This window comes from Ammospiza nelsoni, chromosome 5, assembly GCF_027579445.1.
Source record: "Ammospiza nelsoni isolate bAmmNel1 chromosome 5, bAmmNel1.pri, whole genome shotgun sequence".
Taxonomy (NCBI): Eukaryota; Metazoa; Chordata; class Aves; order Passeriformes; family Passerellidae; genus Ammospiza; species Ammospiza nelsoni.
This window is the reverse complement of record NC_080637.1, coordinates 49,600,068-49,626,841: the sequence shown is the minus strand read 5'-3', so window position 1 is coordinate 49,626,841 and position 26,774 is coordinate 49,600,068. Positions and strand designations below refer to the sequence as shown.

The following is a 26,774-nucleotide window of genomic DNA, read 5'->3' as shown; positions in this document are numbered from 1 at the left end:
GCAAGTCACTTTAAAGCCTAAATATTTATGGCCTTCAAACTAATTAACACTATGTAAGGTATGATCAGAAAGTTTAAGCCCTGCAGTGAGACATCATGAATAATGATCTTCTTGCTTGACTCCTAACAACCTGATGAGCAGTTGTAAAGTCAGCTCTTGAAATGAGGGACAAACTCAGTGGCAACTCATTGGAAATTAAGTTTAAGGACAGTTAACAATGGACTCAGTTCCCACTTTAGTGTTTATTTCAACCACTGTTGTCCATGTATACATTTTTATTTAATTAGTAATTTAATTTTTTAATATTATGGTTGTTGAGTTGTGCTCATGTTCTCAATTTTGCATACACTTTCTTTAAAATGGCCTCAACATGGTAAAGACAGCTGGCACCTGACAGTAGCATGCTCTTGATTCCAATAATTACCTAATGTTAGTGCTATACAGAGAGGAAGCAACTTGTGCAGAAGTCAGTTATTTCAAATGAGCATATGGGTTTAAAAATTAATTTAGTTTCGGCAGATGTGGAAGTCTTAATTGATAATAATATCCAGTCTATTTTCTCCCAATGACCTGCTAGTGAGTGTCATACAGTGAAGTATCCTTTCACCTTTTAGAATAGTTTGGGGTGGGCTGTCTGATTTCTGGCTCTTCAGGGTCTCTTTTCTTCCTTTTAAAAAACAAGAAAAGAATCATAGAATTGTTTAAGTTGGAAGAGACCTCCAAGATCTTTGAGTCCAATCTTTGAGTACCACCATGAGGTGGCAAAGGCTCACCAGGGGGGTACAATCAAGGGGATTTTGCAGGACTGATCTCTTCAGAACTGAGAATCCAAGCAAGACCTCGTGGTGTTCTCCCCAGTCATGGCTGCTGGAGCTGCCTAGTGGGAGGCAGGAAGCACTGGGTCATTCTGGTTCCAAACTTCTGGCACCTGAGTGAAATCTTCTGCTACCTCTCTATTGCAATAAGAAGAAAAGAAAACCAGTGTTTCTCCTTGGAACCCTATACCCTTTGCTATTTGGATTATGATTTTTATTTTTAATTATATTTTGTGGTAGCTAATTAGCTACTTATAGTTGCTAGGCTTTTTCCATTAACAACCTTGGACCCTGACAATATCAACAAGTGCTGAACTTCTTGTTTGTGACTGATTTCAACTGGTTGATCCATTAGTTAAGGATTACTGCACAGGCAATACTTAAACTTGGTTTCTTAGTTCTTCCTTTGCTGTAAAATATTGCAGGAGGAAGCTAGAATTTTATGCCTGATTTGAAGTACTTTTAGATTTCTTTCAATGTTGGCAGGAGTTTTGAGCTTATGCAGAAAACTTCTTTATCAAAAAATGCAATTAAAATGCTCATGTTAAATGTAGAATTTCTCGCTCTCCTCATAGCTGTTCCTTCAAGCCTATGAATTCAGAAGGGAGTGAGGGACTTTGACTAAAGTAATTTATAGAAAGGTATTGATGAATCATGGTTTTGCTTCAGTGTTGTAGAAGGGAAAAGAAGAAAAATACATAGTTATGTCATTTTAATGTTTTGTATACTAAAACTCTAGGTATATAAAATTTTGATTAAAAATATGACTGCACAGGATGTTTAATAACACTTAATTCCTAATAAGAACAGGAAAAGGGAAAATATTCTGTATCATACGGTGTTATGTAAATGTAATTTTATTCAAAGTTTTCATCAGTGTTTATAGAAATAATTATTGAACTGAATTGATAGGCCAGGAATTAGGCTACTTTTTCATACTTTGGCTCTTTCAAAATCAGTGGCACAGACACTGAGGCTTGTCCTGTTTTTCAGTCTTGCTGTCCGATGCCATTTACAAGATGTCTGGAGACCACCTGTTAATCCTTATTTTATTTCAAGTTGCTAGTGTTCATATCTGTCAGTGTGAATCTTTCCCTTACATTATTGAAAACTGCCTGCTCTCAACCTGGTTAATTCTTGCTTTTCTTGCCTCTTGGTGTCTCATTGGGAGCTAGCACTTGCCTTCTCTTTGAATCACTCTTCAGAACTCCGTTGGCACTGGCTGTGTTTTGTTGTGGTGTTTGGTTTTTTGTTGTTTTTATTTTTCTATCCTGAAGCATTCACACAGAGATGATAAAAAGTTTAAAAAGTATGTGACTCAAGTATCTAAACACTTGCCTTTACTTCATACATGTTGAGAATAAAGGAACACAAGCCTATGTTAAGTTAGGTGTTTTTAAATTTATAAACAGAATCTTAAAATTCACAAGGCAGTGTTGGTTAAAGTTCTCTTTCCTAAAAGCAGGAACGTTCCACTAAATGCATTTATGGGTAAGGTATGCTGAGTTCCTGCTGTGGATGTTGCATAATGATGACAATAGTACAAAAGTTAGGCTGATGCTTTCATTTTGTGGGATTTAGAATTAATGTAATGAAAAAAAACCCCTTAGTTAAGTAAGTAAACTTATAGCATCCAAAACCTTGATGCCTGTGTCTCTGGGGCTTACAGCCCTACTCAATGACACAGAACTGGGTTTCAATTTAGATAACACTGAATAATTTAAAAATTCAGGCCCATACAGTAATGAAATAAACATTACAATTACACTTTGTGAGTGTAATTATAAAAAATATGTTTTCCAGTCTAGTACTGGCCTGGTACAGGGTGCTTTCAGATGATGGTTCCCTGCAGAATAAATCCCTGCACTCTTGGAAAATTTTGGCTTGTTATGAGAAGTGAGGTTTCAACCTCAGTGTACTTTCTTGTGAGTACCTGACAGTTCTGAGTAGGTTACAGCTTACTCACGTGGCTGTTGCTTCTCCATTGGATTCATGACAGTAGGCTTTGGGGTTTTTTATTTAGTTATTTCATTTTTCATGTCTGCTGGTGAGTTACCTGTGGAGCTTCCAGCATTTTTCTGCCCTGATACACAGGGTATATTTCCATTATTTTTCTGGAACAAGAGTTGTAGGAGCAGCTAGTCTTTGTAAAGCTGGCTTACAAGTATACTAATTTCCTGGAGTCTTTGAATGAAGTATCTTGTATAGTCTTTGAAAAGTAGAGAGGTATTCTATATAACATGATAATTTATGCTTCTCCCAAAATGTAGCAGCTTAAGAACCAGGAGGACAAAGAATTTTTCACAACAGAAACTGATGTCATCTCCATGCTCTGCTAGCTTCATTTAGTTAACCTGAAAAAACTGCAGCTCTTGAGGAGAATATCTCAAACCCAAAATATTTGCATATCATGTATTGAAATAAAAATCCATTAACCTCTCAGTAAAGAATTAATTTACTTAAAATTCATTTTAATTACATGTTATAAAAGCTTGTAGAAGTGTTATGGCATAGTCCTCTGGTTTTAAGTATTAATTAACATAGTCCATTAAGGGAAGCAGAAATCTTGGGTTAGTTTCTCTCTGGAACTTCAACAGTGTGGCCAGAAAAAGAACCTAAAATACTTTTCTACAAAACACTACACACTTGGACCTCTCTACATGGGGAAAAAATACCCAAGCAAACCTGCTTGTGAGTTTATAACTTCAAATTTCAAAATTTCAAGGCATTTAACAAAGAGCCATAATTATGGTATGGGATCTAACCCTACCTGGCAACTGAGCACCACAGTGCTGCTCATCCACTCCTGTCCCTGCAGTGAGATGGAGGGGTAGAATTGCAAGGGAAAAAGTCAGAAAATATGTGGATTGAGATAACAGTGGTGTAATAATTTGGGGAGGAAAAAACCCAAACCAGTAACTAAGAGGAGAGGAAAATAAAACCTGTGAAAGAACAAATGATGCAAAAGGAAAATAATTGCTTGCTGCCAAACAGTGGATGCCCAGCCAGTCTCTGAGCAAAGTTAGCCCCAGCCAACATCCACACACACCCTCACTCACTCGGTTTTCATGCTGAGCATGGTGCTATGTAGTGTGGAGTATCCCTCTGGACAGTTGTGGTAAGTTGTCCTGGCTGTGTCCCCTCTGGCTTCCTGTGCCCCCCTAGCCTGCTCACTGGTGGGGTGCTGTGAGAAACAGAAGAGGCCTTGATGCTGTGTGAGCCCTGCTCAGCAGAACAGAAACATCCCTGTGTTATCAGCACTGCTTCCAGCATGAATCCAAAACACAGCCCTCTACCAGCTACTATCTAGAAATGTAGCTCAATCCCAGCCAAAACCAGTGTACAGTATGTTATCAGGGTTCACTATATATAAAAAAAAAAACAGTTATAAATAAGGTAAAATTGTTGAGGACTGCAAAAAAGAACAAGGAATTAGACTGTACTACTTGAACTATTGTGAAGGAATGCTGTTGATAGCCTAGGTGCTTGGACATTTTAAAAGAAATTCAGGATCAAGTTCAGGATTCTTCCAGTTGGGTGTACTGTTTTCTACAGAGGCAAGATGGATTGCTCATTTGAAACCTACTTATCCTTAGTGAAGACTGCTAAAATATAGATGCTGAACTGAAAGATGACTCTCTGTTTTCTAATCTCAAAATACCCTGAAGTGCTTTTGAATCACAAAAGAGAAGGTTAACACAATGATGTATTTTCTTTCTCTTGGAAAATACCGTCATGTGCCAAGGTGACTTGGAGATCTGTAAGAACTGTCACCATGTGTTCTTTGATCCAGTCTTTTCATATGTACAGTTCATGTGGAGGAAGTGTACTGGCCTGGCATGTCACTGCAGTCAACAGGTGTGTGTCTCATTTCTAAAGGAAAAAACCTTTCAGTCTTAAGAAAACATTCAGCTTAAAAACTCATCTTTTCCATTCTTTTAAAGATTCTTTCTTTTTCATAAATATTTTCTCATTAGTTTTTTCTCAACCAATAGCATCTCATCTTCAGTTGATTACAGCAGCTTATAATACTTTGCAAAGCAGGCAAAAAAGCAGATATTTGCTTAAAGATTGAAAAAGTGGTTCTGCATTTGAGAGCTTATGTGGTATAGTGCTACAGTCCCACTATGAGATGTGATGTGAATGACATTCATGGGAATTGATTTGTGGCTTTGCTTACAAAGCATCTCTTCTCATGCAGGTGTGCCATTTATTGGCACACAATTGGAGGACTTTCTGGCTTTTCAGAATATTGCCTTTTGATCTCTTTGCATTTGGTATTGGCTTTAGAGAATTGTTGGCAGTGGTTGTAGTCTATGTGAATTGTGGCAGAGTTCTTTATAATTGGTAACTTTATATGAAGTCTTACAGATGTGGAAGCATTGATGAGTGTTTTCAATTTTCCTGTCTTATGGCAGACTTGAGGGGGGATAGGTATTTGGGGAGAAATTTGAGCCAGGGACATTAAAGCTTACTCTACCCTAGTTTAAAAACCTTAAGTTTACTTTAGAAATAATTTGTAGAATGTTAGTTTGGCTGAATCATTGAAAGGTGTAAAATTCATTGGTCTTGACTTTGTGCATTTGCAAGACTGTACATTTGCATGACCCTAAAGAGACTATTTCCTTTTCATTTTGTGAACTAGATGGGTATGAATTTTTTTCACTTCCTCAAAATTTTTTTTTCATTCATTAGGTGTGGAAGAAGTGCATGTGAGTTTGATGGGAAGAGTGTAGGTTGTTATTCTTGTGATGGTGGTAGTAGTAACAAATAGTAGTGATGGTTTTCAGTGTTTGAATACATAAGAGGATGATCAGACAACTGAGGACACTGGAATTCTGCAAAAACATATTGTGTGATATCAGTTCCTCTGAAGGGTAAAAGCAACATTGAAAACATGTCAGCATTTCCTGGCACTTGTTTGAAGTCACTGAAGCATTTGAGCAGTAGGCAGAGGGTGTATCATGAGGGGAGAGTGTAGACACAGTAGTGTGGAATTAGGTTGAGAAATATTTAGAGGTACTTTGAAATCATATTGGTTGGTTTCAACAGATACAATTTCCACATGTAATTCCCAGAGAAATAACTTATTCCCATGGCATCTAAAGGTTTGTTGGGGAGTTTTTGAGGGCAAGTTGTTGAAAAGCCCAGGCTCTGCTTCCAGAGATGAGTGGCTACATTAATGGTTTGGTGGTCTGTCAGATAGCTAATCTTTTTAATAATCTTGATAAATTTAGAAAAAATTTAAAAGCAAGCAGCAGTGTCAGTGGCTCCCCTGTGACTAAAATGAGTTTGGATTTTCATTCTGGTAACTGGAGAAACTGGAAAGCAGCTGTGGGTGTGGATAGCCTGTATTCCTTCTCCTTTTTGACAGTGATCAAAAGTGGATGCCTAATACAGACCTAAGGCAGGGTTAATATATACATATAACAGATTTGTTCTCAGCCTCCAGCTGTTGAGGAACTTTTTGGGTCACTGTTAGTTTCTATGGGTTTAGAATCCACACAACAGATTTCTGTGAACGCAGAAAAGAAAGTTCTTTTTTCTGTTGCTTCACTGTCTGGTCTTAAGGCAGAATAACTTCAGCACCAATTTGTGTGTGCCTCGCTTATGTCACTTTCAGTCATTCCTAACAAACAGCTGCAAAAAGTATTTGTATCAGTGAAGGTGATTAAATGTGTAGTGCAAAAGTGTAATTTAGTTTTCTGTGATTCTGATTATCACCTGCTTTCTTAAGGCTTTGAAAATTCCTTTAGCAGTTCATGCCTGTTGTCCTTTTGTGGCAATGCATCATCTAGATTTCCAACTCCAAGTGGGAGAAAGTTAATGTTTTCTCTCATCTGTGTCAGGGTGGTTAACAATGTGTGTATTAGAATATCAGCCACTTACAGATGTCAGCTTAAACTGCTATAACTTGTTCATCTGTGTCTGCACCATAAAATGAGTTGACTAAATGGAGTCACTGGGTGAGAGTGGCTTGTGAAAGTCCTGGTGGGGGTGAGCTGTTCAAGGGCTTTTGGGTCAGATGTGTCCCCTAAATGGAAAGTGTAAAAATTTTGTTATGAAAGTGTAAAAGGTAGCTGAACTTAGCAAGAATTCATGGCTTGTGAAATGCTTTTGCTCTTTAGCTGAAGAATAATATAAAAGGTTAATTAAATAAAATTGGAGAATTTTTCTGTCTTACTAAATTCCTATTTTCCTGGTCTCCATCCATACTATGTATATGTAGAATACACTACAAAATGGATGGAGTGTATGGATGGAACACACTAAAAGATGGATCATCAAGAGTGGAGCAGGAGAAGAAAAGCAATGTAGCTTAAATTCAGAATGCTTTATTCGTTTTTTGTGTCTGAGATGGTTGAGTTATTATTCAAAGCTGCCTTGGCAGCTTCAGAGTTGGAGTTTTCAGATGGTATTTCTGGATATCCTGTCATACCATGACTTGAGTGACTTTAACATCTTCCGTGGTTGACATAAGGTAGAACTGTATCTTGCTGCAAACAGCTAGGTGGTTTAAATTGCTTTCAGAGCAAGATATATATATTTATATATATATATATATATATATATATATATATATATATATATATATATATATGCACACACACATTGTATTTTAACATTATATTTTAAATAATTAGCTATTGTATTTTAAATACTAAACAGCTTAGTGATACATTAAAAAATAATAAATTTTTTATTAAGTAAACTTTTGTATTTGTACAATATGAAACGTGGCTTGGATCCCAACCTGTTAAGCATTTCCGAAGTGTGACTGTTGTTTTCATGGTATTGATAAAAATGCTTAAGCTTAGCAGGGAACTCATGCTAAGCTGCTGGGTATTTCACAGAATATTAGTTAACAAACATCTTAAATATTACATAGAAAGTGAGCCATAGGTTATTTCTGCAATTACTTTGTGACTGTTTGGTGACAGCTGAAACTAAAAGCAAAACTTCTGGTCTTTAACCACTGCTGCTGCTTTTGTGCTTGTTTAGCTGCAGCATAAATTACATCTTCTGAGCTCCATAGGTTAATGATGAACGGAGTTTCCTCTGACAACTTGTCCTGCTGTTCTATGTGGATGCTGCATGTTTTAATGATTATTTCTGTTAACATGTTGGCATTTCTTCTAGTTAATGTCATGTTTCAGTGAGCCAGGTGTTAAAGTACCATTAAGCTGCATATAGCAAACGCCAGTAGCAGATTAGTAACTTTTGAATGTAATTACTGTGGTCTAAGTGTGTTAGCAGTCAAAATGATTAGCAGGGAGTTCTGAATGTGAAGTGTGATTTAGCAGAGGGATTATGTTAGTAAGTTTTACTTCTGCTGTAACTAACAGAAAACCAGTCAGGACTGTGTGGTGGTATTAACACTGAAATGCTCCATCTAGATGCTGCTGAAAAGCTTCAAAGAAATACTGATTAGGCTAGGTTCACAAATTTTTGTTGGTGATTTTTATATATCAAGACTGTGCTTTGGCAAAATGGAGGGAAAAAAAAAAGGTAGAAGTAGGTTCAAGTGCAAATTTAGTTACTCAATACAACAAAGTTCTGAAAGAGACCAAAAATTCAGCCACTATTTCATGCATATCTTGTCTTTAAGACTTTCCTCTGTGTGATTCAGAAAAATACTTGGTGCATTCTCATTTTAGAAGCTGAGTTTGTTTTTTATAAGTTTAAATCAAATTCTAAGGAGTTTTTTAATGCTTTCATTTGTGTACTGAATTTAAGATTTAATCTAAGAAGTACATTGAGGCTAATTTTGCTAAACAATTTGCACTATTCTATGTGTATTTTGAAATGCTAGCTCAACACTAATTTATTCCTAAAAAATTATTAAAGTGCTAGCAGCTAAATTGCATTTTTATTAAAAGAAGTAAATTAAAAATTTAATTAATCTGTTCCTAGTGAGTAAAATTTTCCCCAATGCAGTTTGTCCAAAGTGCTTATAATGAAACCAGGCAGAGAGGTGACTCAGCTTTCCTTTCATTTCTAGTAGCGATTACATTTCTGTCAGACCTCAAATGGTCCCTGAGATTTCTTTTTTTTTATATCACAGCTTCCACCGCTGTTAGCAGTAGTGACTAGTGACTAATTGCTTGGATTTCGAGGACTGGGTTGTGCAACTCTCCTTAAAACAGCTATTAGTGAGACAAAAAAAGTGCTGATGGCCTGTTTACTGCAGTGCGGGTGCTGCTGATGATTTGGAGGGACGTTGGTGTTAAAGCAGAAGTTGTGACTGGGTTTGTCACTCTTAAGCTGGGCCTGGGGTAGGCTGTGTGACAATCACTTCACTAAAAGCTCGGAGGAGGTGGCCACAACCTGCAGAACGCAGCGTTTGACCTTGGCTGGTGCCCACCAGAGTCCGGTCATGTGCCTGATAAAGCTTTGGTGTTGTGTCTGCTTGGGATGCTAGTCAGTGAAAAGTTTGGAGTCTTCATCTCCTGGCTGGCTCAAGTCCTTTTGGGGTTTTGATTGTTTGTTTGGGGTTTTTAAATTGTTGGTTTGGTTAGTTGGGGTTTTTTTGTTTGGGGTGAGGGGGGTGTATGTGCTTGTTTTGGTTTTTAAATAGGAAATAAAGCAGCTTTGAAAAGCAACTATGGAATGAGTAGGAAAAGGTGGTGATAGCAGCTCTGTGAAGTTGCATTAGTGCATTTCTTTGTACTGGTGAAGACAAGAAGACTGTTTAAAATGAATAGCTTTTCATAATAAGTAAATGATTTCTCACAAATACCTGAGAAAATGCTTGGTTTCTCTTAAGCTCAGTTCATCTTTGGTGGACTAGGATAGCTAATGCAAGAGTTGAATCTTGTTAGGAAAATCTTAGGAATGGGGATTCAGGAAAGATGAGGCTTTTGCCCTTGAAACTTTCTGACCCCTCAGAGTGTTGCTGACTTTATCTAGGAGATAAGGTTTACTCATTAATCAAATCCATTAGGGTCTCATTGAAGATATTTTTAGAAAGAGCAGTATGAAACTGTAGTAACAGGTGTTGCACTTCTGGACAGAAAAACATAATAGTTTATTTCATTGAAGCTCATGATAAATTTAATTTTCTAAAAGTTAAGTATCGAGTGTCTAATACTGAATAGATTTTCTTAAATAAAATAGATTGTCTTTCATTAGTTAGAACACTCAATATATTAATTTGTGTTGAAATTTGGATATTCACAAATACCTGGATATTTAGAGAAAAAGAGTTTGGAAAAATAAAATACAGAGTTCAACAACTGGCAGATCCTTTAAAAAAAAAAAGTTTTCTATTGAATTCCTCCCCTGCTGTTTCAGGGTCTATTTCTGGTTCCTGCTTCCAGCAGCCAGAATCTTGAATCTTTCTCCATTGCTTGCCAGGAGAAACAGGTGTGGAGTGTGCTTCCTTTGATCCCTCCTCTTGGAATCAATGGCTCCCTCTGCAGTCCTCTCGAGAGAAGCTAAGGTGTTTCAGATCCTCTGCCATTCCACCTTTTCTCCTTTCCTTGGGAGCAATACAAGAGATCCAGGAGCTCTGTCTTAGCTCCACCTTCCATTCTTTTTCTGCATGTTGAGGACAACTGCGTTTCCTCAATATGGAAGTGAGTCAAGAGAGACTCAAGGCTTAGAAAGCAGCCCCTTTTCCAAATGCTGTAATGAGCCAGAGCTGCTGAGGCTGCTGGATGCTGTGGATGGCTGGAACCTAACAAGAGTTCTGGGCTCCAGTTTTCTTTAAAAAAAGACTCAAAGTGTGCTGAAGAGGATTGGGTGATGACAGAATGAAGGGAAACTGAGAGACTTGTGGGGAAGAAATGTGCATAGGAATTGTATAAGGACTATGGATGGAGGAGAAAAGGAAGTGTGTTCTCAGCTAACTGTGGCTCTTATGTGCTGTTCCTCTCTTCAGTTCATCCTCAGATAGTAACTTAATCAAAAACTTGAAGTACCACATTCTCGTTCTTTCTGCAGTATGATGTCATTACTGTCAGTGGGAAAATGAGACCTAAGCATTTGAATTTTGAAGTATTTTTTAAATCTTTAATTAATAGATAGCTGGGCCTAAGAACTAACTTTATGAATATGTAAGCAATGCTTTTTGAATTTTATTGGAATTTTACTTGCTCATAAATTGTTTTCAGAAGGCTCTTTGTCAGATATATATCTTTGAATTAAGATTAACTACCCAATAAAGTGACTTTTAAATGTTGCAGGAAGATGTAAATGGGTATTACTTTATGAGCTTATTCTACAAATTTCAGACCATTAAACAAGCTGTGTATCACTTTCTAGCAAAATTTTTAAAACCTGCAGAATTCCAAGTGCAAAACAGATAACTGATCATCAAGTTCTTTAACATATGCAGGCAAACAAAAGAAAGTTAGAATCAAGGTTCTGCAAATAGAGGAAGGCAGAAATTGCTGCACTGGATCAGGCCTGTTGAATGATCTTTATAAATAACTTCTCCTTTCACTTTGCAAAAGCAATGTCATTGCTAGAAACAGAAAAGCTTATACTGCTATTGTTTCTAATCCTCTAATACAGAGATAAATCTTTGTACATATAGGTACATAAACCATAAGACCTGCAAAGACTTGTGAAATTCAGTGTTGCAATTTGTTTGTTCAAGAACTAATTTTTTGTCTGCTTAGTAATACATTTTCTCTGTGTATCCTCTTACAGGTGCTCTTTTGAGAGTGAGTAGAGTTTTATTTACATTGTAATAGCAAAGGGGTGATGTTTCTTACAATACTGTCATGCTGCTTTTTTTGTGTATGCCTCAGTGCTGTGTTATCTTGCATTGAGGGAGATTTGCTGGCCAAATGTTGGATTTTATTTATATGGAATCTCCCCTTTGCTGACACCGTTCTCTACTCTGAGCTCTCATGTTTTTGGAGTGTTATGGAGTGTTTGAGTTTTCATTGTCTCTACTCATAGACACTATTCTAAAAGAGGGCATACTATAGATCTGCTGCAGACTTTTCAGTGTTTCTTTCTTCAGCATAACTTATTTTTTTCTTGGTGGTTGTTTTATTTTGTTGGCATTTTTTTGAATATGCAACTTTTAAAGATATTTTTCTTAGACTTTTCCAGATGGAAGTACAAGTTCTTGCTGGGTTGGGAATTCAGTAGGTTTTTCTCATGGATGTTATCTCTCAATATGAAACTGAATCTGTTCTTGGGTTCATAGGATTGCTGGGAAATTCAGGTTCAAAGAGACATTCCAAGGTCTTCAGTCTGACTCCTGCTCCAAGCAGGGTCACCTGTGAGGTCAGAACCTGTTGTGAGAGATTTTGCCTAGTCAGTCCATGAAAAACTTGAAGCAAGGAGACTGCAAAACTACTCTAGGCTATCTGTTCCATGAGGAGTCCTTGACTGTCCTCATGGTGAAAATAAGTTACCATGTGTCCATTCTGGACTTCCCTAGTTTGAGTGTGGTCTTGTCCTGTCACAGGTACCTCTGTGGTGAGCCTGACTGCTTGCTGACTTCCTTGTGGGTACAGGCACTTGAAGGTCTGCACAAAGCCATCTCTTCTCCAGGCTGAACCAGCCCAGCTCCCTCTGCCTTTACTCACAGGACAAGTGCTCTGGCTCCTGGAGCCTCTTGGTGGCTCCTGTGTCCATGTTCTGGGTGTACTTCTTATATTGTGGGGGCCCAAAAGGAGGGGCATTACACCATATCTGGAATAATAAGCTCTGAGTAGAGGTGGCAATCAGTTCCCTCATCTACTGGCAAGGCTCTTGTTAATGAAGCCTGGGATGCTGGTGACCTTTCTGACAAGGCTCACTGCTGGCACAAGATCAGCTTGCTTTGCGCCAAGACCTTTTCCATGGAACTGCTCTCCAGCCGTTCATCAGCCTGGATTGTTGCCAGGGCCTCTCAGGTGCAAGTGTTTTGTGTTTGTCCTGTCTGAATTCATACAAATCCTGAAGGGACCACTCCTCCAGGCTGTCTAGGTCCATCTGAATGGCAGCCCTGTCTTTAGACTTGTTGTTTGATCCTCTTCACCCTGTTAAACTTTATCTTAAAATTCTGGCTAGAATATGCCTTACTGGCCCTGCAAGGCATTGGCAAAAATATTTAATGGACTTATCCTAGACTCCTGCAGCACTTCACTTGATACCATCCTCAGGCAGCATATAGCACTTTGTCCTCTGAGCCTGACCAGCCAAATGTTTCCTACAAGTCTAGTTGTTTATCCATTCTCAAAGAGATATTTTCTTCTTGACTAATAGTCAATTCCTTGACCTTCCCATGACTTTTTTTAGTGTGTTGATGCATTTTATTATTGGCTTTATTTATCAATGAAATCCTACCAATTAATCTTTATTTTGTATATTGTATATACAATATACAAAATTCTGTGCTTCTGTCTTCCCGAGTACTTTCTCATTCAGTTATTAATTTTTTTTGTGAACTTCTTGTGAGTGTCTGTGTTGTTGTACTGTATCTTCTACAGTTTTTTAATGATGCGGATTTTAGTAATTTCAGGTACTTCTGTCTACTGTCTGAAGTACAGCAAACTGATTTAAAATTTCTTAAAGCAGATAGGGTTCTCTAGTTGTTTTAAAAGAGATTGTGCCTGGACCAACAATCTTGTTCTTAGCTCAGGTCCTTTATTATTTGTCATTATTTTTGTGTGTGTGTGTTTTTTTTTTATGATACCTCCTTTTCTACAGCTTCATCATATTGAATTTATGTTTTATATGGGAATCTTGTTAGTTTAGCACTAAATATGCTGTATGTAGTGCCTCTTTACTCCCAAAGGCTGCATTTCATCTTCCCAGTACTGGCCACAAACTGTTCCCTTGCTTACCATTCCTGTGAATTGTACTTGTCTCATACCAGCAACAGGCTAAAACACCTCCTGTGTAAGAGTAATTCTTAAACATTTGCTCTCACTTACAGAACCATGCTGTTTTGCAATGTGGCCACAAATCTGTAACTAGTTTACCCATTGACACACTTGGTGTTTCAGCATTTTGAACAACAGAATTAAGTGGAATGGATGTCTTTAGCTAGACAGTTGTGAATCCAGCTGTTAGAGCTCTTGTGAATCAGGTATGGACTGAAGTACAAATAGATTCGTGCATCTCATATGGTGGGAATACATAGATAAAAGTCCAAGTTATTAAATAACTGTAAATAAAAATTTTCTTGTTTTCAAACATTGTTTTTACATTAAAGTACTATTTGGACTGGGAAACATGGGGGTATATGTTTACAAATGTGAATTTATACATATTTGATTGACTGTCTGTCTTACGGATGTCATTGGCACCTTACAGTTCCCCACTTTGTCAGTTTGTTCATGGTTTTGCTTAAGGCTCTGTTGGGGCAGTCAAATAACATAATTTCTTGTATCCTTGTTGGATGTCCACATGCAGATTTTGGGGTTTTGAAAGTATTTTTGACCTGACAAAAGTATTAATGTACAAATGAGTAAACTTGACTCTTTTGGGGGAGGGCAGGGGCACAAGGGGAAGTGGCTGATGAATTTTGGTTTGGTTTGGGGGATTTTTGCCCCTTCAAAGACTGACTAAGCTTACTGTGTTATCTTAACTGACTGAATAGTGCTTCTCTCCTCTTTCCAATTCAATGTAGTGGCATGGATTTGTGTGATTATGATTCAGTTCTTTGTTGTGTGCCTTATTGACTATTGCAGTGGGACCTGTTTGCTGGCTTCACATGAAGTAGAGCATTGCTAACTCTATCTGGGTATTTATATAAAATACTAATTGCATGTGTTGAATTTTTATATAAAGAGAAGAATGTTTTTGCTACCTGTGCAAGAACTTCTGGCTGAATTAAGTGATTAATAGAAGAGTGCATAATTAATGAATGAGCAAATATAATGTAATTCTTCTTTCTCTCCAAAAGAAAAATCTATGCTAAAATTGATATTTTAAAAGCAAACAATTAAACATAAGACTTCCTTACTGCCCTTGGAATCTTCTAACAAGAGAGCCAAAGGAAATGCCTACCTTATGTTGTCATTGGAACAGCATTTATTTGAGGTTTCCTTAGGCCTCTCTTTACCCTGCTAACTAAGCTTTGTGTGCAGTTAAAGTCTTTTGTCAAAGAAAAGTTATTTTTCACAAGAAGTACTCCGCTTTTGCAGCAATTTCTTTCTGTGCTTAAGTTTCTTCTAAAATTTTAATTCTTTTCTCTACATGTTGATAAACCTTTTTTTTAAATTCCTGCTTTATCCATAGGGAAGAAGTGGTAGAAATAATACTTAGAATTACAAGGGAAGCCCTTAACAGAGCAGAACTTAAAACGTGTGTACCTTGACTGATAGTATTCTGCTATAGCCATTAAACCATTCTTTTTCCCTTGCAAGATTTTTCTGAAATTCGTGCTATGAAATGATACCATAGCAATGGGGTTGGAGATGTACATATGTTGCTAAGAAACTACATGATCTGTTCTGGACCAGCCGGTGTGGTAAAGGGGCTGTTTGGAGTTGTTGCATATGAAAAGGGCCACTTTAGGTGATGTGCATTTTGCTCCACCGATTTCTGACCTGCAATGCTTGCCTTTGCAGATGGAACATGAGGATTTTGTAATGGAGGGGCATGGCAAGACTCCACCTCCTGGTGAAGAAAACAAACAGTGAGTCACACGTTTATTTAAAAAGGGCCTTACCGTAGTAAATGGTGTGAAGCACTCTCGTTTAAGCGTGCTGGGAGCATTGGTTGGTTGCTTGGTGCTCACCCTTTCGGTTCCTCAAATATCCACATATGTATATAATAGTGGATGGTGGCTGAAAAAAAAAAAGAGGCAGGATGTTGATTTGCCTTAAATGTAAAAGCATAGAAATATGCATTGCAATTCCAACACATGAATCAGAAATAGTTGTAAAAGGGATAATCATTCTGGAAGCTTGGCACTGACGTAGTGAGTTTATACATGAAGTTTTTATACAGCTGCTCTTCACTGAAATAATGTGAAATATGAAAGAACCAGGGCCTTCCTTTTGGTGTGCATGTGGCAGATTGGTCCTCTTTGAGCCTTATTTCTTTAGAATGCATTTTAATAAAAGATCAAAAATTACAAACAAAATGCTCTTTTGAGGATGAACAATATAAAATGCTGGTACACAGAGCTTTAGGGAAAGCAGCTTGATCAAAGAAGAAAATCACTGATTTCTATTAGGAAAAGGCTTTTTCATATGATTTCAAACTGAAATCCAAACTGGTTGGACTTTTTCTCTGGGTTTTTGTTCAGATAGGAAGAACAGAGCCTTATCCTAGAAGTACTTCAATGATGGCTGTATTCCATATTCTTTTCATTAGTTAATGCAATGGTAATTCAGTTTTGATACCGTAATTAAATTTTTTTTCTTTTCCTGTCATTTGGAGCAAATGGGAAGGTGGTCTTTGGAAAATCTAGATCACAGAACTCTTTTTTTCCTAAGCCTAATTGGATGTCTCCTCATGAGAATTTCTTGTTGATCTTCACTACACTTGTTGCAGAAAGGCTGGGATGTGGCTTGGGGTGAAGGTCTGCTTTGCCTCCTAGATAAGCTAGCAACTGTAAGTGCATTGCATCTGTGACAGTGAGAAACCATTTCTGAGGTAGGCAAGTTGAGGGCAGCAGAGTTCTAATGCTGAATGTGCACATTCTTTCCACAATGGACATGAGCCAAACTTCTCAAAGTAATTGTTATTATTTCTATCTATTCAGATTGAGCAACTTACTGTGGTACCAAGAGATACCAAAGTTGTTGAAGTAGAAACTTTCAGAAAGTTCCAGAAGAAAAATTTGAGCAGAAATAAAAAGTAGGAGTTAGATTTCTGCTTTCCTGAATTGTTTCTTTATATATCTAGTAGTTTAATGAAATACATTATTGTAGTGAATAATATGAGGGATGTTGTGTTGGATTTGATATAGCCTTGTGTTTGTTAGGTGTCTTATTTTAAATGCAAGTGGAAACTAGAATTACTTTGGAGTTGATCTGATTTTTAACTGGAGCTTTTCCAGTGGCTTGAAACATTATTTCTCTTCTTGAAATCTCCAGTTATTAAAGAATATAAGATTAGTGATAGGCGGTATTTTAAATTTTAACTAATAAATTTGTGCTCAGGTGGTATCTGGAACCTTGTCATACAGATTCTGCTGTAGGAGTATCATTCTTAATAATATTTAGATTGAAGTCTAAAGGTGCAATTTTAGTAATGCAACAAAGAGTTGAAGGTAGTTGTTTTATGCAACTAATAGTAGCATAATGCCAGCAAAATTCAGTTGTGGGTATTGCTCTTAAATTTAAATCAATCACTTGAATATTTCTCTACCCACAATATCAAATTTTCAGCTAACTAACAAAATTGTCTGTCTTGACAGAGTTTACCTCTTGTCATAAGAGAAGGAAAAAAAAATCTGAAGTTACTTCTTTGTATTATTACTTACTTGCAGTGGGGATTAGCTGGACATCAACATACTGGACTGGGTTTTTGAAAGAGGACAGAGAGGAACTCTGGAGCATCTGACAGAGGAGAAGCAGAGAAAGCTGTGGCTGTTTAGCCTTGAGATAAGAAAACCTGGGGAGGATATTATTATCTATGTGTGTAGGTATCTGATGAGGAGACTAAGGAAGATGGAACCAAATTCTTCACAGTGGGGCAGGTGGAGAGGCCAGAAGCCATTGGTATAAACTGAAATAAAGGAAACTCCACTCAAACACAAGGGAAAAAATTTTCTTATTTTAGTGTTAAACATGGTCATACCTTTAGAAGAGGTTACCCAGAAAAGTTGTGCATTCATAGCCCTTTAAGTGACTGAAAACTCAGCTGAGCACAACTCTAATTCTGCTTCAGCCTGCTTTAGTTAACCATGCTTTGAACAAAGGCATGGGACTGATTATCTCAGAGATCCCATCCACCTGCAGTGATTCTGTGATTTGGTTGTACCCAGTCTACTGTTGTCCTCCTAGCTGTCTTGAAATAAAATTGGAGCTTGTTAGTGAAAGGTATATTCTAAGTTTGAATGTAGAGTCTCTAATTCAAATGTTCTCTACAGAAATAGCTGATCCACTGAAGATGCTTCCTTCCCTTTCCAGCTGTCCTTAGACTTAGTAGAACTTACTGCCTCTACAGCTATGCAGATGGAATAGTTTTTCTTTGACTGCTTCTAATTTACTTTTCAGGAAAGTTGGCCATTGTAATTTAATTGCATTCATTAGGCAGCCTGATGTGGGTAGCTCTGCACTGAGATTACTGAGGAAGTGTTCAGAAGATATGGTTTCAGCATGGGAGTGAACTTGCACCAGAGTTCCAGAGTAGTCTGCCAGTGTGACTTCCTAGCAAAGCCATGCAAATTTCTTACTATTTATCTGCATTTCTATGGGCTCAAAGCTTTACTGGACAGTGAAAGAACAGAAATAAAAAGATGCTTCTGAGAGACTTTCAGTGGATAGTTCTTACCTAGCCCGGTTTCATGTGAAATTTCCTTTGCTAAGGTATAGCTTCAAAACCGAATACAAGGAGCCAGAATCCATGGATGATTTCTGGCACTTTATGAAACAGATTATTTCCCCAGTTTGACTCAGGGATAAAAACTTGGCATTTTTGCCTTCTAGTATTAAACAACCACACAGACAAAAAGTGCAAACAAGCCCGGCAACAACAAACAACCCTGCTGCAATGTTGTGAGCTTTTTTCTGCTGTACTGGACAGTTCTTTTGGACAGATACTGAAGTTACAGCATTTTAAGATTTTTAATTGAACTGTAGGTGATACCTGAGAAGTGCTGTCTTCTGATACCAGTCACCTTTATGGGAAGGAATTACCTGGTTAAACTGTATACAAGGGCTTCAGAAATCTTCAACTGATCTTTTACAATATGGATAGAATTTATTTCCGTTGAAACTAATTATGAGGAAGTTACCTATTCAAAATCCTTAGTACAAATGAGAAATGGAATGGCCACTGTCATCTCAGTCCTGTGAAAGATTTGCAGTTTATGTGCAGTGCATGTGTCACAAAGGTGTCATGGTTGTGCAACAGCCAAGTGATTTATGCTAAAAGCTGAACTTCAGAAGAAGTGAGCCTGCTGGGGCTGCTGGAGCAGATCCTGGCCATCTCACACCATGCTCCTGCTCTGGCTGAGGGCCAGTGACTCCTTGATAAATTGTTACTGCCCAGTTTTTATGTACTCTGTAACCTTCTCCCTTCTTAGCTGTCTGGCATGGGATATAACTGTGTGTTATGCTTGGTCATATAATTTTCTTAGGTGGCTAATATGTTTGCGAAGAAACCCATTTTCTTCCTTCCTTCCCAATGAAGAAAGATGTAATTATGTTTTATTACAGATGAACATTTTCTTAGAGGTATTCTCTCATATTTTCATCCATTACAAAGAGGTTGACCTGAGCTGGCATGCTTAGGGAATAAATATTATCTCCCCCCACAAAATACTTACATTTTAGATGGCAGCAGCCTGTAGTGCCCTTATCAGTTGTAATAGGGCTTTTACTTTACTACTGCTGGAGCAAAGATTAAGAGGCAAGTGGGATCCAGAAGCATCTTTCCAAAACAGTCAAACTTCTGTTGATGAGCATGGGGCAGGAAGAAGAATTCTGCTGAAGTCCTTAAATTGAGGTTCTGCTCCTAGCTCTAGCAGCATTAATTAGCAACTCTGCTTGTGCTAATAAATTTCCACCTGCTGTCACAACCAGAAATGTATGCACCCTAATGAGTGAAAGGGACGGGGTAATGAAAAACTACTCCTTTTTATAAGATAAATGTAAATGTTTTACTCTTCCTAGCTGGCACATGGAGAGGTCTGTTTGACAGTAGCTGTTCAGACAAAAAGTGAGCCAAGTTCATACTCACATTTAGTAGGACTGAGCCAAGCTGCTACTGCTGTTTGAAGTGCCTCAGCTGGCTATTCCTTACCTGCTGTTTTGTAGTAATGGGAGAGAAAATTCTTCAACTATCTTGACAATTTGTACCTCTGGAAGTGATTCACATTGTTAGAAAGGTATCAAAACAAGATAATTTCTGTAGTTTAGAAAGTGTCATTGGTTAGACCTACTGAACAGGCTTTTCCCTGGCTTGATAGTTTAATGTACTGATTCTGAGGCAAGGGTTTTTAATGAAACCCTCCAAAATTGCAGTAATACCTGGATGAGATTGGAACCACTGAGCATCACAAAATTGTTCAACATTTGGTAATAGAATCTTATTTTTCTTTGACATTTCAGCAGGAAGGTTCAATGTCTTCATAGATTTGTGTGACACTACAGTTAAAAGAAAATAGTAGCTAAATTGGCCTAACCTGGAAACAGGAATTACAGACTCCAAAAGTCATCTTGTCCAGTACTGTGTCCAAAGAGGGGAGATGGGATGGAGGGGCCAATTTGAAGGTTAGATTTAACTTTTGAGTTGTATCAAGCTTCTCAGGTTTATTCAAGAGCTTTTCTGGACAGTCTGCTGCAATAATAATCACCCTCACAGTGAAGAAAATTTCCTAATATTCAGTAAGAATTTATGATCATTGCCTTTCATATTTGATTGTGTATCTGAACGTGGCCCAGTCTTCATTAAAACTTACCCCTGTGTTCACTTATACAGCAGAATAGCTCCCCCCTCCCCTGGCTTAGTTTTGCTGTGGGAAAACTAAGTGAAATCAAGAAGCCAGTTTACAGGCCAGTCTTTGTTTTCAGCAGCCTGCTATGTCAGGGGCACATGCAAACATCACTGCTTCAATGGCACAAAAGAACCAGCGTTACTCTTCCATGGTGTTGCTGCCAACTATAAAATGGCTGCAGTGGTATACCCTGAAGTTGTGTGGTTTGGTTGGTGAGAATGATAGACATTGTTATGAACTGCTGCAGTGTTCTTTTGAACGGTTGAAATTCCACAAAGGTCCCTAGCATAGCTTCTGTTCCTTTGGGATAAAACATTGTTCTTACCAAATGTAAACAGTTAGCTAAAAGCTTGTGTAACAGGGGATTTGTTTGATGTTTTAAGGACATTCAATATTACAGAAGATATTGATGCTTGCCTTGAGTGCCATTACACTTTTTAAATTTACTGGCAGTACTGACCTCAGCAGAGGTTGGTTTTTGTCAGAAGATTCATGCTCTGATTTTCAAAGTAGTATCCAAATCCTAATTCAGATTATCAACTTAGTTTTGAGGTACCTAAATTTGCATATCAACCCGAATTCTGTGACATTAATGGCAATGCATTATTTCTTGAATTACATTCAAGAATTATGTAAAGACATAGCTGTCTTTATATTGCTGATTGTTCTCTGTGTGTAGAATAACTAGCCCATTAAAGAAATGTCCCCAAAGATTTAAGTCCTCTGCCTGGGATCCTAACAAGTCCCCACAGGGAGATGTGGGATGTCTGTGTTGGCCATGGCAAACCTCTCTGTCACAGGCTGCTGCAGTTCTGTTTGTGTGTCAGACTGGGCTTCAGAGCCAGTGGTAACTCAGGCTTGCTCTGATACTGGCATGCCAGTAGGAGAGTTCTAACTTCTTTCTTTTATACCCTTAGAGATTTGATAGGGTATTTAAGGGTGTGAGACCATTAAACGAAAACCAGATGAACACTGGTCTAGCTAAGGATTAAGGAATATTTTCATCACCTTCCTACTATACAGATGTTTTTAGTCCATACAGTGGAGTGAGTGACAGGACAAGTTTGCATTTGAAGGCAAGTTTATCTGTTTGTTTAATGGGCCCTGAGGCATAGAGAAAAGAGTTGTCCTTTGTTTTGCAATTGAGTGGGTAGAAATTAATGAGACAGGAGCGAAATCTGTATCTGTAGAGGCAGCTGTGTTTTAGCTGTGAGTTGTATGTCAAAAAAGTTACAAAAGCTGGCTTGCACCTTTACAATGTAGTACTTCTGAACAATATGCAGAATTTATACACAAGCACTTTAAAATGGCAAAAGCTTCATTTTTTTCCATATTTTACTAGTTCAGTGTTATAATTAAATGTTTTGAAGTTTTTGTACTTAAAATTATAAGTATTGCCCACAGGAAGACTCTTGTCTGAGTATTCTAAGCAAAAATATTTTAAAATTAGGCATTTGCTTCTGAAAGTTAGATTTGAAAAGGCTTTCAGTTGTCATTTCATTATTTGTAAGACTCCACATTTCGTGTCCTTGGTGATTTTATCTTTTCTTTTTTTCCTTTAAAATCATGAACAAATACAGTCCTTTCATACACCTCAGCTAACCTACAGCTTCATGTGCTGCTGTTTAGCAAGTATTTTCTTAATGTGTGGAAAGAAACGGAAGCCGGATGAGTGACCGTTAAGGAAAAAAAAGGAAGTCACGCAGAAAATGTCAACTTTGGAAGTGAAGTTCCCACTTGTTATCACAATGTGTTTAGTCTACACTGCTGCTGGAATATTGAGAGAGGAAAATATTTTGGGCAGTGTACATTCTAAGTGCGAATGCTTTGACACTTCTTTGCTGAGGATTTTATGCTGCTCTCTTTCAGATGTCTTGTGGTGAGAAACAGGCTAGTTTGTTTGGGCTCTCCCCACACCCCGAGATCTACATTTGTCCAGTTAGGAAGAGCACGGAGCCTGCTTCTGAATTTGCAGTCTGATCTGATCAAGAGACTGCTTCACCCTTGCCTTAGTGAAAATATATTTTCCATTCTAGATTGCTTGATTTTTTAAGTATGATATACTGCAAAATACCCATAGTGTCACGTATCCTTGATACTTTGATTGTTATCTCTAGTTATTCCAGTTAGTAGTAATTGTGATTGCTAGTGGAATGGAGGATATCCTGATTTGCTGCTGTCTTACAGAGCTTACTGTACTTTGAAGGGGAGAGTATTTGCATACTGATCAAATTCCTAAAATCCCAAAGCCTCTGTATTCCAGACACCACCACCCACCTCTCCACCTACTCCTGTCCTCTAGTCCCTTTCCAGGAATTCCTGGAAGAATTCATGGAGAGTCTGCTGGACATTCTATTGACATCTGGAGTTCCTTGTCCAAGGAGTTGGGGGCTTTTAGGTCTGTTTGGTTAGTGGCTGTTCCTTTATTCTCTCTCCCAAAGTTGCCAACTTCCTCAGGAGGTGCTGGGATAACTGCCCTCCATTTATATGGATGTACCATTTATATGGATGGCTGAACATTGCTCTCTTTTCAACATTTTGTTGCTATTTAGATGGCAGCTCTTGGATGACACCTACCATGGGAGTCATCTGTGACAGACTTCAAGAATAACAAGCAAAATCATCTAAGATGTAGTGGTAGACTTGGCAGTGCTGGTTGATGGTTAGACTTGATGGTCTTGAAGGTCTTTTCCAACCTAAATACAATTCTATATGGGCTTTTAATAATTTTGAGTCCTGTCTAAATTAGCATTGTGTCTGTATTCTTAATGTAAAAATACAATTTAGATTAATTTCTGTAGTACCTACGCCAAGTTAGTGCCACTAATTCTGATTTGCTAAGGATTTAGTTTTTGGACTGCTAGCACAAGTCAGTGGCATCATAAATGTGTATGAATTACAGTCCTAAAATTTTTTCCCCTTTTTGCATCAAATTTAAGATGCTCACTGCTTTTTTCTCTGCTTCATTCTCTCAAAAAAAAAAAATCATCAATTTTTTGGTATTTTTTGTGTGTATACCCACAATGGTTGAATGATTGACTCTTCCTTTCAAGGAGATGAAGGAAGGAAAGGGGGAAAAAGGGAAAAAAGCACTACTTTTTTTTTTTTTTTTACATACTGCTTTTATGCTATGTAAATGAGTTTGTGATGTCTTTTTGTTTGTGTGGAAAAAATAGAAATTTTGATGACTGTGTACTGTGACTTAGGTATACCAGAGGTTAAAGTAGAGACAGGTAAATGGTCACAGTTCTAAGACGCAGATGCCTTGCTGAAGTGACCATTATTGGTTAAAGAAAAGGAGGTAAGGAAAAAAAGCAAGCTCTTTATTTCCATGGAAAAGATATTACTTACTGTGTATGACTAAAAATATTGTACTGTGTGGTAAACATGGTATGAATTAAAAACTTGTTTACAGAGATATTTTGCAGGTCTTAAGCTGCATTGCTCCTCTGGCATGCTGTGATCTGGAGAGCTGCTATGATTTCTTTTTCTCCTACCTAAATAGATTGAATTTGCTGGACTCTTTGCCCTAAGTCAAAGTTGTTCATATTTGGGAGTCATAGTGGTTTTTGAGTTACTGCATGCATTTGAATATTTGTGACAATTACAGCTTGTAGAATTTTCTGCATGGATAGCCAGCTGTTCCTTTCCTGACATTTCAAACTGAAGGACTGTACATGAAGGCAAATTACTCAGGGAAGATGTTCAAGTCACTTGGAAAGATCCATTTACAGATTTTTGCAGCAATAAATAGTGCTTTATTAAAAAAAAGTCAAATAAGGGAAATCCTTTCTTACAGTAATTCACTCAAAATACATTCTTTTCATATTCTGCTTTTACTTTGGATGTTTTGTTTTGATCTGGCTTGCTTTTATTATTATTATTTAACTTAGCATATTATGGTTCCTTTAATGAGAACAAAGGAAAATGGGTTGGTGCCAGCTTCAACCAAGATGCCAGAAATTCCTTTGCTCGAGAGGTTTCCGGCCCAGTGATTGAAATCCCCATGCTAAAACTAAAGACAAGTTAGAAAAATTTGTAGCAAGATAGTGGGCTATCTCACCAAAAATACATTTAAAAAAAAAATAAATAAAAACCACTAAGCACAGCACAGCCTCTTTTTAGCTAGGAAAAAAAAAAGATTGAACTAGAATAAGACTTTCAGTCCAAAAATCTTCCTTGTCTTTTCTGAGATATCCTAAAAGTATTTGTAAGAAATCTGCTTTTAGTAGAGTTCAGGAGCATGTCTAAAGGCACCATATAAAGAAGGGGGTTCTGTTGTGGTAAAGTTCTTGTAGACATGAAAGAAGTTTTTTCTTAAATATTCTAACCTGGTCAGATGAAAAAACTTGCTGTTATTTTAAAATTTGTAAAGCTCCAAGACTTAAACAGGGTGAAGGAAGGCTTAATGAATGAAATTATTATTCCTTTTGAAATTTGTAGTAACAGCGATGGTTGATGGAAAGTCAGTTGGATCAGTCATCTAACTGGCATGGTACTTTGCATGCTGTAAATAACAATTAGAAAGCAACACTCGCTGTATCTATGGCTAGGATGGCATACTGTACCATTTCCATGAATGTCTGTTTATTTGAAAGGTGCATGGAAGTGTTTGAGGCCGGGCTGGATGGGGCTTTGAGCAGTCTGCTCTGGTGGAAGGTGTCCCTGCCCACAGCAGAAGGGTTGGAGCCAGAGGATCTTTAAAGGACCTTTCTGAGCAAAATCATATTTGGATATGAACCAATATGAACATTCTGTGATTCTCTTTTCACTCTCATTCATATAATTGCATTAAACAGATAACTGTCTCCCATTTCATTGATATTTTGGCCATTTATAGGATTTTAGGAACCTGTTAGGATAGCACTATAGCCTTCAAAATCAAGATGCTTCTGGGTTGATAATGAGCAGGTTAAAGAAATTCTAAGAATATTAATCTACACAAATTTCGTTGCAGTGATGTTACTGGAAAGTCCTTATTTTATGTCCAAGGATATGGATATAAAGATTTGATCAGCATTGAGATGTGGATAATCATTGGCAGGAGATGATCTTGGGGGTCAATTCTTTCAGTTCCTACAGTAGTTAAGTCTCATGCAATGGCTTTTCATGTTTTTATCTTTCCCAAATAAGTTTGGAGTCTGTTGTCCAGTTCTGGTCAAGTGAGGCAGAGAAGCAAGAAACTTTAATATAATTATCCATATAATAAACTTTTGTAGCTTCCTAGAGAAGAGACCAAAATTGATTTCTCCACTAACAGAAGGGTTTCAGGACAAGACAAATAATTATCTGTTCTGTTTATGTCTTCTAACAGCTAATCATGTGTGTGTTTTGGGATTAGCTGCAGTATATGCTAGTTTTTGCCCAAACACTGAAAGAAGTGAAAACAATTTATGGGAAGAGCTCTGCATAGAGCTCAATATGCTGTTAGAACCTTGGCATCAAAGGAGAACTGGCTGTGCAGGAAGCTGGGATTAGTGTGGAAAGTAGAGGTGCAGTGATGTGTGACAGAGATTCGTAGGAAATGAGCTTTCAGTTCTGTTGTTCACCCAACAACTTTGTTAAAAGGCAGATTGAAAGCTTTCTCTTTCTGCAGTCTGGAAAGGGCATTTGGGGAATTGAAGAAGTGGAGGCTTAGTGGTAGATTATTTATAGGCTGAACAGTGGGGGAAAGTATTGCAGCAGATTGAGGAAAAATTAGGTGGAAAAACGAGTGTTTGCAAAATTTGGTGAATAAAGTTTTCCTTCTGACTCATTATCTTTCCCTGAGTACTTCATTAATGCATAGGGTCAGAACTTGGCTTGGGCTTGAAGTCATGTGTCGTTCTTAAACTGAAGTTTTCAGACCTTGTATTCTTTCTTTTGTTCCTGGCAAAATATGAATGAGGTCTGAGCTTAGTATGACTCCAAAGTGGTGTTGCAATGTAAGTTTTGAATAATAATAGTAATAATAATCCCTAAAATGTTGATAGGTGCCTTTGTGTAAGGGATGCAAAAGCTTCTGTAACCTTTCCAGAAACCAAACAAGCTTTTCCTTTGTTGGATGCTTTTAGTAATGGTATTTTTCTCTGAAGAAACTATTTACATTATACTTTTGATTACTATCATTAAAAACCACTGCCAGCTTGGTTTTCACAATTTTGCAGCATAAAATATCTCGCTATTTACTAAGTGTGGAAGGGTAGGACCCCCCAAAAAACCCCTAGTTTTCCTTACAGTGAGTATTTTGTCCTTGAAAAATGTTTGAACGCTTGACAGTTTAGCACTCCTCAAGGTGAGGTGATCACTCTTGCACAATGGCTTAGGTGAAATTGCTGTGCAGACTGAAAAAAAGTATGTTGGTACAGCCAGAATTAGCTATCATCTTCAATTTTCACAAGTGTTGGGCCTCA

At 37.6% G+C, this 26,774-nt stretch overlaps 1 protein-coding gene across 5 annotated transcripts in view; it reads left to right on the top strand.

Annotated features, from left to right (window-relative positions):
• Positions 1–26,774, top strand: part of TNRC6B (trinucleotide repeat containing adaptor 6B) — a 134,217-nt gene that overhangs the window by 19,698 nt on the left and 87,745 nt on the right. For all 5 annotated transcript variants that reach the window (XM_059472204.1, XM_059472207.1, XM_059472203.1 and 2 more), the window contains exon 4: positions 15,338–15,405. In XM_059472204.1, the coding sequence (XP_059328187.1) occupies positions 15,338–15,405 (68 nt within the window). The remainder of the gene's footprint in view (positions 1–15,337; positions 15,406–26,774) is intronic.